The sequence below is a fragment of the Styela clava genome, chromosome 3 (genome assembly GCF_964204865.1).
Source record: "Styela clava chromosome 3, kaStyClav1.hap1.2, whole genome shotgun sequence".
NCBI classification, from domain to species: domain Eukaryota; kingdom Metazoa; phylum Chordata; class Ascidiacea; order Stolidobranchia; family Styelidae; genus Styela; species Styela clava.
In genome coordinates, this window is record NC_135252.1 from 9,993,184 (window position 1) to 10,009,335 (window position 16,152).

The 16,152-nt window shown below is 34.1% G+C and overlaps 3 protein-coding genes across 3 annotated transcripts; 2 read left to right on the forward strand and 1 right to left on the reverse strand.

The window, feature by feature from the left end:
* On the forward strand, positions 1–1,767 carry LOC120342903 (THO complex subunit 6 homolog). The gene is made up of 3 exons (XM_078110992.1): positions 1–158; positions 456–986; positions 1,199–1,767. The coding sequence occupies exons 2-3, from the start codon at positions 459–461 to the stop codon at positions 1,649–1,651; spliced, it is 981 nt and encodes a 326-aa protein (XP_077967118.1). The 5' UTR covers positions 1–158; positions 456–458; the 3' UTR covers positions 1,652–1,767.
* Positions 1,645–3,938, reverse strand: LOC120342904 (heme transporter hrg1-A-like). The gene is made up of 3 exons (XM_039411952.2): positions 3,649–3,938; positions 2,883–3,050; positions 1,645–2,420 (listed from the first exon to the last, which is right to left on the reverse strand). Exons 1-3 carry the CDS (start codon positions 3,803–3,805, stop codon positions 2,287–2,289), a joined length of 459 nt encoding a protein of 152 aa, XP_039267886.1. The 5' UTR covers positions 3,806–3,938; the 3' UTR covers positions 1,645–2,286.
* Positions 3,939–8,968: 5,030 nt separating this feature from the next.
* Positions 8,969–16,076, forward strand: LOC120341979 (nuclear envelope integral membrane protein 1-like). The gene is made up of 10 exons (XM_039410599.2): positions 8,969–9,398; positions 9,888–9,973; positions 10,766–10,876; positions 11,053–11,191; positions 11,681–11,847; positions 12,346–12,478; positions 12,844–12,971; positions 13,362–13,468; positions 13,865–14,029; positions 14,484–16,076. The coding sequence occupies exons 1-10, from the start codon at positions 9,332–9,334 to the stop codon at positions 14,698–14,700; spliced, it is 1,320 nt and encodes a 439-aa protein (XP_039266533.2). The 5' UTR covers positions 8,969–9,331; the 3' UTR covers positions 14,701–16,076.
* Positions 16,077–16,152: the final 76 nt, after the last annotated feature.

Genomic DNA, 16,152 nt, shown 5'->3' on the forward strand with positions numbered 1-16,152 from the left:
CTCTCTCTATCTCTCTGGAGTCGAGGGTGACAGTTATGGAATGAAGCATGGGGATAAATGTCGTGTCTTGGCGTATCCCGCAAGATGGTGCGCAAGATTCGCGGGGAAACTTGATAATTTCAGGATATGAACAAGCCGGGCATGTGGAGAGAATTTAGGTAATTTTCACTCGGAAAGAAGGCGGTGCCGGTACAGAAGACGTATACGGACATGCGATATATATATAAGTTATGAGGAACTAAGGTCTTAACATTAGGCAGTATACTAGTGATACCGGTAATATTCACAATTTGCCCCCGCATGAGCTCATGTCTGCATGTGCCTTACTGCTGTAGTCTACCTTACTGACTCTTCTTCTAATGCTGTAATGTGTCATGCAGTGATCCAATTTGTTGATATACAATTCATATTACAATAAACTTAATTTACCTACTTATTTATATTCGTTTCTTCAGACTATGGATTCAAGACACTTGCTGTGTACAACTGTGTATTCCACTGTATTTTCTCCTTGTGGGAAGTTTGTTGCTGCAGCAAATAATTTTGGACATATATCTCTGTTTAATTTTGAGAAAGCAGTCACACTCAATTCTCTTAAGTGGCAAAAATCAATTATTACATTCAAAGCCCATGATGGCCCAATACATTCACTGGTGTCCACGAAAGACTGCCTCTTAAGTGGAGGAGTTGGGCCAGTGGCAGCTTGGAAATGGAATGATATATTAGAAAGGAAACCGGCAAAAGTTTATACTCTGCATGAACCATCACAAGGAGATGAAGGATCATTTTCTTCAAATGACGTAAATGTTCTTGCTTGCGACGAGACAAAGCTATATGCTGGAAGAGATGACAATGTAGTGTGTATATGGGACTTTAATTCTGGAAAATGTGAACGGATGCTTATTGGACATACAGAATATATTCATGATATTGCAATTATTTCTCCTAATGGCCTTGTTTCTGCATCAGAAGATGGTAGTGTTAAGGTATGCACTTAATAGTAATGTCTGTATATCATGGCATGCATATCATGATTTTTCATTAAAATTCAGGTTATCTATTTTTACCAATTTATGATTTTGAGTCGATAAGTATCTTGAACAAAAGCGACAGTAAGCCATTAAATCAGCCTCACCCTTGACAACATAACCCTTACTACAGCACTATTCCTTTTAAACTTAAACAATGATTGTTTCAGGTTTGGGACCTTCGTATGGCACAGGCGACAACTACAATTGAGCCGCATCAAAACAAAGAGCTAAGTCGGCCACAATATGGAAAATGGATAAGCTCCGTTGCTACAGATGATAATGGGCAGTGGATGGTTTGTGGAGGAGGACCGAAACTATCACTCTGGCATTTGCGATCTCAAAGTCAAACTGCTGTATTGGATTGCCCTGAGTTCACACCATATACAACAGTGTTCCATGAAAACTTCATAGTTTCTGGTGGAAATACAAACTCTGTACACCACTGGTATACCAATGGTGATGAAAAGGCTTCAATTCCTTGTGGCATTGGAACAGTCTTCTCTCTAACGTTCAATAAAAAGAAAAACACAGACAGTGCACCATTGATTGCCGCAGGAACCAGCCACAAACTGGATGTATTTTGTAACCCAAGTTATAGATCACACACATTAAATCTATGATATGCAGATACCTGCATTGCACATTTATTATAAATTTTCACAACGAGTACGTCAGCTTCATTGGCTACAACGATATACATAGGATGCAAACAATAAAAAATGATTGACTGGTAAAATGCCTACTGCAAATCTAAACTGGCTCAATACAGCTTCAGATTGATTAACACTTGACACCAGTCAGTTAGAAGCAACTAAGAATTTCACAGTGGCAACAACCTGATAATAATCATGCGCAAATCAGCTTATTGGCAATCAATGGATTGACAGTTAGTTGAGATTCAGTACTTAACGAGAGGTATACAATAATATTGGATAGCGAAAGTAATAGCAATTATTCTTGAAGGTTTTGTTTATAAGTAAAGCCACCAGAGGAAAAAATATTATATAGAAATCGTGAGTGATTTGCAACTCACTTAGTCCTGTGGCGATGCATCATAATATTAATACTTGATAAATCAATAAACACAATTAACAAAAAGTAAATGAAGTAAATATTATATCGAAATTGTAAGTGAATGATTTGCAATTCTCATTAAGTCATGTTACAAAATGGCAATGTATTATATAATAGTACTTGATATACCAATAAACACAATTTACAATAAGACGATCAAAACGAATGGTCTAATCCCAATTTAAAATTCCAATAAAGCTGTAAGGTCTGAGAATTCATTTCTGTATGATCGTGAATAAAGTAGAAGAAGAAATGCCCACTTGAATGTTATGAAACACCACACACATGATATATAGAAACTCCCAACAGTAACTCCTGTGAAATAAAAGTATTCGATGTTCAATTCATTACTAAAAAATAAATGTTGCATGCTGCTCGCTCGCTCTGAGTTTTTATGCGGCTCTTTTCGCCAGCAATAATTATATATTGTCCAAATTTAACCAAGGGAAACTGTAGCGTAACAGTTTTTTTTTAATTCATTAAGCAGTTGAAAAAGTTTTCATCAATGATTACGACAAATAATGTTTTAGTATGAAAATTGTAGCGTGTAATTTAAGTCAACAACAAATCTCACATCCCAATGATCAAATGTTTGTTGCTGCGTTGGCGGTTTTAACTACTTCTGATATCGCCTTGCAATTATATAATTTGCAATATTATTATTAAAAGTTGGGGTAAAGTTTTTTTCAGTTCACGGTATTCCAATATTATTAATTTTAAAGATTATGCGGCTCCCACATATTTCTCATTCATTTGCAGACTTATCGCTTCGCTTACCTATTCCAGCTTTTATTCCCAGTACCAGATAAGTTATGAATCCAGCAATAGCAATGATAGAGAATAAAGCACCACAAGCCATGAAATAACGTAGACCTCTAAGCCATGTTCTCCAATAATCTTGAAGATGCATTATGTGTGTAACCAAGTTCCACGCAGCTAAAACAGCTTTTTTAAAATAGCAGTGTTAGCAATGACTAGGTGGAATATGTTGCCATATTATAATAAATCGTGGCAGTAAAATAATATTGAAAAATATTTCTCATTATGGTAGGGAATACAAATTTTCCACATACAACATTATTTTCTCTTAATTTTTTGCATTATTATCAAAAGTGAAATCTATAACAAAGTGATGATAGAGACAGATAAGAGTTTTTTTATAGGATAAATCCACTTTGTTATCTGAAAAATAGAAGATCTAACAAAATATTATTTGTCCAACTTCAATTGAGTTACCAATAACTTTGCTACATAATGTAATAGATTAGGATTTATATATTCAAACTGTTGAGGTGTCCTTGATAATAGCACTTAGATGTTATACAACATCTAATATGAAGAGAATGCTTCCACATACCAGGTTTTGTGTAAATAATATGAATCAGATATTGGAAAGATAAAATAAATTCTCAAACCTTCAATATCAAAAGTCTGTTATTGAGGGCATTTTGCTGATGTGCTAACTCCATGACCCGAATATATTCATGAGTGCCCTATCAGCAAAGTGCAGAATACAAATCAAATAATTTTAATTATACGGTACCTGATAATCCACTGAACGTGACTATGTGTATAGTTGCTTTGGTATGTTCAAACACAACCAGCCATACAATAAATGCGGAGACGCCAATTGCTATACCAACCAAAGAATATCCTATTCTACACAACAGACATTTTCGTGAAGTACTTCTATCAGCCATGCTATAATAAATATCTAACAAAATAAAAACTGATTATTATTACTAAAGTAACTAGATGATTAATTTATGACGTATTTGTTGAAGCGCCGACATCTATATTAAAGCAATCTTTCATCAAAAGATATCGAAAAAACAATAACTCAAAGACAGTCACTGAATAGCTTCACCAAAACAAGCTCGTTCTAATGTTTGAAATTATATTTTTGTATATACAATAACTAGTATTCAGGTACCGTATATGTCCAGATGTCAGTATGTTAGAAAAGATGTAATGAATAAATATAGAGAGATACCTGAATTGGTAATACAAATTGATTATATCAGCAGTACGATACGGTAGCTATCGATTAACAAATTATTCAAAACTGAACAGTAATCCAGGATATTTCAGAGGATGACGACGCTACGCCTATTTCTGTATTTGATTTATTGTGAAGAATGTATGTTTATTTTTGCTTCCAACAGGTCAATCTTGCTTTTTCATTACCGTACCAGAATACCATGTCTGCATGTGTAATATTCAGATTGCTAGTTTTTTTTCTATCTGATCTTGGTTCTGGTCTATTTTTTAATTAAATTTGTAAATATAGTGCCAGACCGTACTTTGGTACATTCGCTTGACTTTCTATCTGGGTTAACAATCACTGAATCACATAACCTCAAAAATTTTCAATTTTTTCTGCCCAAAGTCAGAAAGTAGGGTATTATGAAAAACGACGTTGTTATTTATTTCTTTTTTATTTACACTGTACCGGTATCACATTCTACCGGTACAGGCACCATACTGCGGTACACCGGCTGACCGCAGTGACCGGGTCTGTTTGAGTCTTGAAAAAAGCTGAAATGCGGAAACTAGAAAACAAGCTGATCAGCCACAATGTATCAATGGGCTTCGTAGGACTTCCACAATACCGGTACCGGTACTCTTACAAACTGAATAGCATCTTTTTTTTAAACGCTCACAAATTTGTTAAGCGTGACGCAGTAATAATCATAGAAATAAATATTAGGAAAAAACGCTCAAGTACTCTCGTTGGTTTGTGTTTATGCAGTTTTTTTTTTTTTTTTTTTTTTTTTACATACTAAATTTATACACACTTGATTTATAGTTCAAATACAATTCCTTAGTATTTCAAATTCTCTGACAAAATTTGGTGATTTTCTATTTTTTTCAATGTTGAGTCTGTAAGTGATTGCAGTTTTTATTTGTTTGATAACTAGGTGCTGATTAGGGGGATTACCTTCGAATATAACAGAATTTCTTTGTATCCATATTTTATATCTAGTGATTGAAATTAAATAAACAATAATATCTAAATCTCGTCTTGTAATGTTGGAATGTAACAAATAGCTTAAATCCAATAAAACACAAGTTTCATAATTTTTCAAAAGTCTGGCATTATTTAATTTCCTAGCAGTATTTTCCATAAAATCAAAAACATAATCAAAATATTCACAATTCATAAATAGATGGCTAACAAATTCTGGTTCTTTTCCACATAACACACACATATCATTTCCTGCTATATTTCTTATTCCAGGTTTTGTTTTTACTGGTAAAATATCCCACATTAACTTGAAATTAAAGGTTTTCACATAGTTTGCCAGAATATTATTATGAATATTCTCACATGCAATATTTGAATTACAATTGCGTAGAAAAATTAATCTGTCCCCAGTCATAGAAATAACAATTTTTTTATAAATAGTTTTATGCATATCTTCTTTTATATCTGTACTACTTATGTTATGCTTTCTTAAAAATTCTAATATTAATCTATACTCACTTTGAGGACAAAATCTATGCAGTTTTCTGATGAAAACAAACACTCACCTTTTCACTGTCGGTGTTACTTAATCACAAAGATTTCATTAAAACGCCTCTCGTTGATATTTGTAGATGACGTCACATCAGTCATTTGTATTGTTGTTATTCTTTTTATTTTAAATAAATGAACCGCTAAATTGTTTGCTTATGTTATGCTCCATAGTTTTCTAGGTGGAATGATCTTGTTTATTAGACATAAAACACGAATAAATGCCGCGATAACTAAATAAGAGTTTTCATTCTCCCCACAAAAATTCAATCAATATATATTGATTATAATATATATTAATTTTTATATTTACTCTCTCCCGACATGACTAAGTTTCTCTTTGTGTTTATTGCTATCTTTTATTACAATTTCTATTATTGACTCTTTTTAAATCTTGGTGTCGCAGACTTATGATGACCATTTCTGGTCCTTTGCGACTTCCAGTCGATTGCAATGCGATCCGTTACTGTAATGCATAATTTTTTTTCTTATTTCAAACTTCTTTAGTGATTTCTTGCACGACAAAATAAACGTATTGTTTATTGTCAATCAGTCAACGACACAACTCGCAAAGTTCAACAATGTCGTTAATCTTATCTCGTGAGGCACCAAAAAAACAATTTTGTCTTTTGGTTGTACAATGTAGCTGGCTGATTCCAAACAAACAATATATCAAACAACAATTGACAAACTATTATTAAAAATAGCTAGATACTGGGTTTGTTCGCAACTAAGTGTTAAATATACATTGATGTATAAATGAAACGAATATAACTCTCTCTTCCTTTCTCTAGAAATATATTTTTTGTAATTACATAACAGTATAAATTTTGTTTTGTAATAGCTCAAGGATAATTTATTTGCCGTTGGCCCCGCCTCAACCTTCTTAAAATTAAAACTCATCTCATAATGCAAACACGAAGGAAAATTGTAATTTTTGGTTATTAATCACAAATGTATTCGATACATTTATTGATAAATAAAAGTATATCAGGATGAAAAGAGTTTCTTAGCGACTAAAGGAAGTTAATGCTCGATAAAAAGTCATGATGAATATTCCATGTTACCTCCACCCTCGATCCCAGAAAAACTTTTTCTTCACATACTTCACTATTGCAATACAATTATAATACAATAAAATTGAGTCCGGCATTATGAAACCACAACACTCATCAACAGCTATAACATAAATGCTAGGAAGAAATAGACAAACATAAGAATCAAGTGTGCCTGTTTTTTTGAAAGTAACATACACATTAATATATATATATATATATATATATAAACTCGATGAACATCAATACAGTGAGAGGATCATCGGTCCTTTCATTCAATGGAGAAGTGAGGCAAACATACAAATTGAAGCAAAACGACAATAAAATTGATAGTGTATCGGACTAGAGCGCGTTTCCGCCCCATCAATGCATTTGGACAATAATTACATTTGATTATAGAGAATGCAAAACAAAGTGTAGAACACCCATACTTGATACATGCAGATACCAAAATTTGGAGGCATCCGATTTTTAGATAATTATTTGCATTAAATAATAAAGTATTAGTATACTAATATCACAGGTGTCTTCAATGTTTTGACCACTTGCTGGTATTTCTTCGGATAACTCAAACTTCTGTAGTCCATTTAGATAGATCCAATGGTTTAAATAATAGTTCAATATTCATATTTTTGTCCAAAATTGTACCAACTTCTTCCGGCAGCATCCAAAGTGTTCGACGCTCATTCTTAGATCGCTTTTAAGAGTATGTTGAAAGCCATTATTTTATATAGAAATATTCAACCACGTGTCGCTCAAAGATGCTGATAGCTAATTTTAACCTAGTCTATCACGGCTTCACGGGACTAATTTTTGAATATTACAACTAAACTATAGCTCCTCGGACAAAAGGATAATAAGTTAACTGTTTCACAACTAATTTTTGGCAACACAAATGAAAACTGATAAATAACACACAAAACCACGATAAGAGACAATGTTTACAACCGTGCCTAAATATCTGACTAAGCGAAAGAAGTGTCTGAGCGGCTGAAATTGGGATCCTGCCGTCATTGTAAACTTTTTGCTGATTAGTAATTGTTGCAAAAATAAACACGGAAATTGATGATCGGTGAAAGATCAGAAGACTTTTTATAATACCATTAAATTGTCGACTCATCTACTCATTTCTTTATCTTATTTATATGTTTATATTTATTCTCGTTTGCATCTACCTATGGTACTATTTTATGCCATGATAGTCTTATATACAGCATATAAACAAGGGCCGGGAGCAGTGTTCCCTCTAAAGTGTGCGCGTGTGCGCGCGCACACAGCTTTCAGAGGCCGAGCACAATCATAGATTTACTGCGCACAGACGTATTTCGATGTAATGTAACAATGTTCTCGGTTGGCAGATTGAGAGAGTTTGTTGTTGGCCCACACAAAGCAATAATCAGTCACTGCCATTACTGCTGAAATATTCTCGTTATTGTCTTTTTGGACACGTAGTGGACATAGCGATAGTTTCAATATTATGTTGTTGTTCTTGTTCTTTGACACGTTTTTAAAAAGTCGCTTTTCTTTTCAAATATTGGACCAATTGCTTTGAAATTTTTAGTGGTTAAAGATAAAATTTTTCTCCAAAATGCTATAACTTTTACTTATTTCTCAATTTTCTATGAATTTTATGAAATATGATTATTCATTCAAAATTTCGCTGTTTTAAAATTTACTAATGGGAACACTGTTTCGAAACTTATTTCAAGCGGTTGCGGGATCAAGCCTGCAGCTACGGCTCTGCTAAGTTACCGTACCACAGTAAAATTGACTTATTCTTTACGCAATCTTACTATTGCAGTAGTGTAGATTTTCTAGCAAATCTAGCCTACCGTATTTGTTAATTTTGATAAGAGCATATTGAATTGAGTTTAATATGCCAGAAAAGAACCGTTCCACAATCGAATAGCAGGCCTACAGCAACAGGTACCGGTACTGGTACGGCTTTGACCACTTTCCAGAGAACAGGCGGGCCGATCCAGACGAATTTTGGTGTGAACCATGGAAGTGTTACAAAACTGACACAGAACAATTTTCAGAACGATCGGTCAAAGGGATTGAGCCCAAAACAGCCTTTTAGTGGCCCGAACAGGCTACCTGTCAATCAAGCCATCCTTCAAGTCACGCTAGAGTGATTTTGGCGTTTAGAGGCCATTAAATTCCGTCTCGGGGCGGAAAAGCGTTTGCCCGAGTATTGGGAATTTTTTAAGTGGCATTGGGGTGGGGGCAGTGTTTCTGTTACTTTGGAGATATGAAAACGTGTGGAAAGCCACGCCCACTTTTCACCTGAACCTAAGAAGTCGCTTTTCTCTTTCATTACAGGATCAATTGCTCTGAAATTTATATTGCCCAAAGATAAAATTTTTCTTTAGACGGTTATTGCTTCCATTTACTACAAACGTGTCCATATATTTGAGCATAGCTCTCTTGTGTTTATAATAATTTTGACTTTGTTTTGTGGCAATGAATCTCTCTCTCATGCGAGGTCAAGGGTCGGGGAAATCAAATCTCTCTGTCGGCAATGCGAACCTTCAGAGCGCAAGAGTTGTAAATTCAGAAAATTTGCTGCTTGCTTCAAAGCTTCGCATGCGTAAGATTTGAAAATTACCTATATATGTGTTGGATTACACCTATACAAGTGTTCTGGTTTGGAAATGAAAGGATTCTCTATTTTGGTTGTTATGTGTTTATTGTTGATCTCAGAAGCTTGTGGAGCGCAAGGTAAAATATTTAGGCACCAGTTTCATGAGATTATTTCAATACGGTATTTAGCTTCTGTCTGTACTATCGATACTTTTTTACTAATATATCTGTATATAGTGCCACACCGCAGAGATGAAAGAATGAGTCTGGCAGCTCAACTGCCAGACTGATGACGGCTTAATTTTCTTTGTTAACAGGTTCAGTTCGTGTTTCCCAGGTTGGATTAAACCCTGAAAACAGGACAGGGTATACTAATAGATGATATAAATAAATTCTTTTCTTAATATGTCAATGCATAACTTGTTACGGTATTCTTATGAAGTTCTGATTTAGTTTCTGTAAATAATTGCAGAAATGCCGTGATTCCTGGATTCATTGGTTGTGGGTTATATCATATATCAGTAAGTTATATCTGTATAGACTATAGTAATAACATACAGATTACAGACATGCCCTGTTACAGTGTTATCGTTTTGCGTATGTATTAGTCTTACTGCTTACTTTCAGATTTCAAGATTTGTGAAAATATTAAAAGAACGCAAATAACAGAACCTGAAAAATGCTTGAAACAAAGATCAGAAAACTTGAAACTTGTAAGTCACATTTTTGTAGTTTGATTCGGTACTTTTCTTGGAGAAACAAAAGAGCTTGTTATTGTTTCTGTATTCAATATGGGATCATTTAAATATATATTCTTGGAATATATCGTGGAAAGGGATACCAAGCATCTTTTAGCATCGTATGTTTACCTGTGAAACAGCAGAATATACTATTAAATTTGTCATAATGCTCATGCATCTTCATCATCAAATTTTAGTATAAAATTTTTAAAAATTGATGAATTATGGAAAAATTTGTTGAAAAAATCCATACCTGATGTTTAACAGGGACAGTATGGCAAAGTTCTCCGATTCCAAGATGTTCCGAAATTTGGCTCAATAAATCAAAACTATTTGTCTTTGAAACAAGTTAATCTACAGTAATGCTACGGTGAATAATTTTTTCTTCTAGTGAATAAGATTATTTATTTCGGGGAATCCAATGGTGACATTTTTAGATTGTGCTTTGATTTAGTTTATTACGCAGAGGCAGTTTGCCGTTAAGGCCCAGACTGTCTCTTGAAGGAGAGTTTGCACTCACTTATAATTGATTTCTCTCAATGTGGCCGCTATTCCTGAAATCGGAGAACTGTGTCTTACTGAGGGAGTCTTTGAATCTCCCACAAACAATTACCTTGGGTGAAAGCATGATAGTAAACAACAAGGCATTTACTTACATCCTGCGAATGTTGGAAATATATTTACTGATCAACTCTTTCCAGATTTTTCCACTTTATTATTGCCATTATCAGGATTCTGAATTTTTTTTCCATCTATTTTACATAGGCAATACACTCTGTACAAATTTCAATCGATTGTTCTGGATGTGAAGTATTACATGGAACCACAGAACAAGATGTTAAAAACTCTCAGTCCACATGGAACAAATTTTTATCGGTATGATTTTCTACTTATAATAGATGACTGGTATTTTAGAGGGGAAAATTTAGCCGTTGATGTGGTGTACATAATAAACTTTGAAAAATACGGTATTCGTAACAATGCTATGCTAAATTAGGAACAAAATATAAAGATTTAAACAAAAAATAATTTTTTAAAATCTTACATTTCAGACTTTATTATCTGCATTTACTGCCTCGTCAGCTAACAAAAATGTGGAAATTCAGACACTTAGATTTTCTCCATTTGTTGATAAATACATTACTATTACGCCACAGACAAATGCAACATTACGCATGACAGTTGAAACAAGTATGAAAGGATCACTTTTATTATACTTTTATCATCGCAGCTGTAGTAGAATGCTGATATAACAGATAATTTGACTGTTCTTGCAAAAACTAATACTATTTAGTTTAATTTTTGCACCAGGTCTAAGAGATTTTGATACGAACTTTCTAATCCTTTTTCACAGTGTAGATAAAAAGCATGTCACAATAAAAAAAAAGCGTCGAGTCTATGTTTAAGTTGTCAAGTTTTCTCATGCATCCCATTCCATGGATTAGAAATATAGACCTTGTTGAACAATTTAGATGAATCTGATAAAGCGTCAAAGTTTAACTTCAACCTGTTTTGTTGATGATTGATCGGCTTCCTGAGTAAATTGAATTAACTTATGGCAGTGAAAGATTTTACCAGCGTCAAGTTCTTGCCTTGAATAGTTTTAACAAGTAATATATAGTTATCCTAACCTCTACTATACCACTAGCTTGATTAAATTTTTGTCTTCTCTCTTTTCAGTTTTAGACATGTCATGTATGGCTTGCTTGATATCTGGTGTTTTCTTGTTTTTCTCTGCTCCAAGTCTGTCAAGTTCTGTGAAGTTTTATTACACTGGTGGAGTTGGGATCGGTGTTCTGGCTTCTGTGTTGATTGTTGTATTTATTCTGAGTAGATTTATACCTAAGGTATGTTGTAAATGGAGTGAATCACTTATCGTAATAAAGCCTTATCCATATTTATCAGTGTGCTATGTAACTTCAACTAAATTGAAAGTTTGATTTAATAATAGGGACCTAATAATCCACGTTTGTAAAATTTGTGAAAACCGATTTCTCTTATGTATCGAATAAATTGGATGTACTTTTAATTTAAATCATATCGGTTTAGGAAGGGAAGTGAATTTAGGATTGTATGATATTTCCAGCGTACTATGAAATCAATAAATAATTTTTATTAATATAAACAGTACAGTAGTGTCAATGACCAAACTTATTCTTGTGTCTATTCATCAGCCTGGGAAGATAAACTACCAATCCTTGATTCCATCTCAAGCGTAAATCAATTGTGGGCCTGAGAGACCACTTTCATAAAACACCGATTTAGAGTAGGCCAACATTGTCTCTCATTGTTTCCTCTCTTTTGCCAGCCTCTTTGTTTTGATTCAACATTTATATTTGTTACAGAAACCTGCAGCTTATACATTACTTCTCGGTGGTTGGAGTTTGACAGCTTTTATTATGAGAAAACTTTATGAAAATTGGCAATTATATCTATTACAATATCAGACTTATTTCTTGGCGTATATCGCTATTGCTGGTAAGTCATAATTGTGATAATATAGAAGGATGCAATATATAAAGTGAAATAGATGATAAATAAATAGTTTGTGATATTTCATAGAATTTAATCATGATGTCGGCATTTATTTCCTGGGGAACTTTTAATTTGTGCTGTTGTGAACCATCAGATTCATTCTGCAGTTTTCATATATTTCCGAGCGAGTGCCGAAAGTTCAGCGAAAATTTACAATAGACTCCTAACTCAGGGTTGAAAAAAATATGATTCTGACTTCAATTTAAAAAAAATTTGACTTCAACACAGCTATGTACAGAGAAAATCAAATTTTGATAACAATTAATTTTTGCTCTTTTTAAAATCTGGATTCGTTTATTTTTAAATAGGCTTCTTAAGTTTTGCACTATGCTATTGGAAAGGGCCGGTAGAAGATCCAAGAAGTCAACGTATTATACAATGGGCAATCCAGTCAATAGGACTAACTCTTCTATACTGTGGCACACAATCTCATGCGGTAATACCTTCATTTGACTGAAAAATAATTTAACTGAATAATAAATGGAATAATCAGTAACTTTTGACTATTTGCCTAATTAGATGAGAGATAGGAAACTGCTTGTCAGTTGTCATTGAACATGTTACCCTGTGCAAGACCTGCAATTTTATAACTTGTGTGTGTGTTATCATAGTGGATGGACCGCTGGACTGTTTATTGTTGCATGATCAATTTACATAAACGATTGTCACAAATTTTTACTCCTTATTATACAAGACGACAGAATTGTTAATATATGGTTAACTTGTCTCTTTCTTGGTCTTTCATATTTTCAAACAAATTTGAAATTATATCCAGTCCTTTTTCGAGCATTGAAGCAAAACTAATTTCAAAACACTCACGTTTCAGGTATCCTCGACAATTGTATCATGTGTACTTTTAGGAAGTTTATTGAAAAATAAACCAAATTTTCAAATCCTTTCCAGCCTGAAGTCATTTGGAACACGATTTAATTGGTGAGAACGCAATGTTACTTTTTCTATTATGTTTATGTGCTATTTCTAGTTTAAAGGAAGTACAGCTCTGGGTAGATGTTATAATTGTACATTCAGTGCAGCGTTTCTCAAACTGTGTTTCGCAAAATGGGGATAGAGATTGCGACTTAATTGGCCGCCGACTTTGGGTCGTAATTGGCTTCCAACTGACTACAAACAGACGAAAAGGCCTTGCTATCTAAACAGGCCTTGTGCCAGTCTTTGAAACCAGGGGTTTTGCGAAGTGAGATAAAAAGCGTAGGCTACCGAGGAAAAAAAGTTTAAGAAACACTGCTTTATTCTGTCACAAGGTTATTTTCAGTGTATGACAAGCTTATTCATAGCCTTGATCAGCAATTACCGGTATATTCTCTGCAGGAGACACAAACTAGAGCAACGTAAGTTATTGACCGAGGAGGAATACAGAGTACAAGGAGAACTTGAAACAAAGAAAGCTCTTGAAGAATTAAGAAAATACTGTGACAGTCCACAATGGTCTCCTCATCGTTGGAAAACTATGGCAAGAATGAAATCACCTTCCAAGTAATATTTTTATGCTTTCCTTTTTTTCTCTTATCTGGGTAACTGAATCAAGATTGGACATGAAAATTTGAAAGAGTATAAAAGTGATGATATACCCCCATTTTGCATTAAATATAGAGGCATGATGGCCAATCGGGGTGAATTATTAAGACATGACTAAATTACACATCTCGGTTCTAAACCCATGCCCCCACATCACCAAGGGGTTATAAGTTGGGTAGGCTTGATGACCAACTGGAAAGATACCGTTCTTCTAAATAAAAAGTAGTTTGTTAGTTGTTACATATCGGATACCAGTGGCTGCTTGTACAGGGCCATGTTCTGAGAGGAAGGCTTGAAAATGCATTGTATAAAATTAATTTAAGGTCCCAGGATAATGTATTCAAGGATAAAGTCCGTTTTCTGACAACATGCTTAGTAAATAGAAGACATAAAACAGCCAGTTATTATTCAGGTTTGCAAGTTTTCTTGATGGAGAGGACCATGTATCTGATTCAGAAATGACATTACATGATGCCGAATTATCAGATACGGAATCTGGGGAGGATTTAAGCTTAATAACTGATGATGAAGAGGGAAATGGTGATGTAAGACATAGAGCTGATAATCATATAGTCACTGTATACAAACGCATGGAGGTACAACCAGAAATATCAGAAGACGAGGATTGATGCTTTTGGGAATATTAAAAGCTGCTTTGCAAAATGAAATTCTACTGTGATTGAATTGAATATCTTTTTCACTTTCATGTGTGCTTATACCTGATTACAATTAGTGACAAGCTCAGTTGAGTGATTCTCTGATTTATCGAAAAATGATTTTCCAAATAGCATCAAGCTTAATTTGTTACTTATCGATCTTAAGATCGGTAAGTATATTGATAGGTATTTGTCTGTATGTATGTCTGTCTGTCGGTGTGTCTGTTAGATGCACGCGATATCTCACGAAACCGAGATTGAATCTGCTCCAGATTTTGCATGTGCATTCATCTTATCTCGGACCAGAAGCCTATTGATTTTGGGCGAATTATGTCGTATAATTAGCGAGTTATCAATCAATTATTGATATAGTGATCTAGATTTTTGTAAAGCGAGAGAATTTTGAAACCCGCCGAGTGTGTGTGTGCGATGCGCAGTGCGCAAGTTACAAGAGTGGATGAATCGAAACTGCAGTTTCTGTTTTGGGGGATCCCCTAACTATCGATCGATAAGTCTTCGGGTTTCCAACCGATATTCTCGTTCTAAACTTGTTCATATATTTCAACAAATCTTACCTTGGGGGTCTCATGTTCTATTTCTGGCGCTCCAGAAGTGTGTCTATCAATATGAAGGTAACTAATTTTGTTCGCATACTTTACATCAAGTTGTGTATAAGGATGGAAGCCTATGGGGCAGGAGGTATAATCACTTTGCTAACATAGGCAGTCCCTGAACTTGTTATACAACTAAATTATAGAAGATCTGAATGAAATTATGGCCTTACCTTAACCTGGTACACACACTGCGGGAGTACCCTATTTTTGAATGAAAATTTTTGGGCAACGGCGAACACCATTTCATAATCACAGAACGAACAACTTATAGTGAAATATGATCCTACAAAGTCGTGCGTTTGTATTACCTTGTTGTCATATTCAATAATATTACCATTTACTGAAATATTTCTTTGTTTTCAATATTTTTTATAGTCCTGATACAGCAAAACAATTATCACTGTAAAGCTACTGCTTACTTTCTATTTTTGATACATTTATCCTGGCAAAACTATCTGTGTATGCGTGATTACCCAAAAGTTCAATTAAGTTTTATTTAATTAGCTAGAATTCTTTGAAACAATTTTCCTCCGAAATTTAATTGCCGAACTTGAAATGCTGCCAATAGCCATCCTCATGCCTTCTACCTTGTTGTAATTTCCAAATATAATTCTCAGGTTAGTTGCAGTGTATATTCATTGAGCCCACTGTTATTTAATTTGCTGTTTTTTTCTATCATTCTTACCTAAACCTGAGTAGCAATAAATTCCTTGAATAAACTTCAAACATTATTTGCTTGTGGTGTGGAAATATGTCGAGGTGGTCACAAATTTTGAGAAGAATATATTACACTCCTATGTCTGGAATCGCC

What these genes read in the sequence shown, in the direction of transcription:
- LOC120342904 (XM_039411952.2), bottom strand. Translation starts at nt 3,805, where the DNA reads ATGGCTGATAGAAGTACTTCACGAAAATGTCTGTTGTGTAGAATAGGA. An exon ending in CACGTTCAGTGGATTATCAG is followed by an intron (nt 3,051 to 3,648) that starts GTACCGTATAAT and finishes ATTTTAAAAAAG; the next exon opens with CTGTTTTAGCTGCGTGGAAC. An exon ending in GGGAATAAAAGCTGGAATAG is followed by an intron (nt 2,421 to 2,882) that starts GTAAGCGAAGCG and finishes TTTATTTCACAG; the next exon opens with GAGTTACTGTTGGGAGTTTC.
- LOC120341979 (XM_039410599.2), top strand. Translation starts at nt 9,332, where the DNA reads ATGAAAGGATTCTCTATTTTGGTTGTTATGTGTTTATTGTTGATCTCA. An exon ending in ACGCATGACAGTTGAAACAA is followed by an intron (nt 11,192 to 11,680) that starts GTATGAAAGGAT and finishes CTCTCTTTTCAG; the next exon opens with TTTTAGACATGTCATGTATG. An exon ending in TGAGTAGATTTATACCTAAG is followed by an intron (nt 11,848 to 12,345) that starts GTATGTTGTAAA and finishes TATTTGTTACAG; the next exon opens with AAACCTGCAGCTTATACATT.
- LOC120342903 (XM_078110992.1), top strand. Translation starts at nt 459, where the DNA reads ATGGATTCAAGACACTTGCTGTGTACAACTGTGTATTCCACTGTATTT. An exon ending in CAGAAGATGGTAGTGTTAAG is followed by an intron (nt 987 to 1,198) that starts GTATGCACTTAA and finishes TGATTGTTTCAG; the next exon opens with GTTTGGGACCTTCGTATGGC.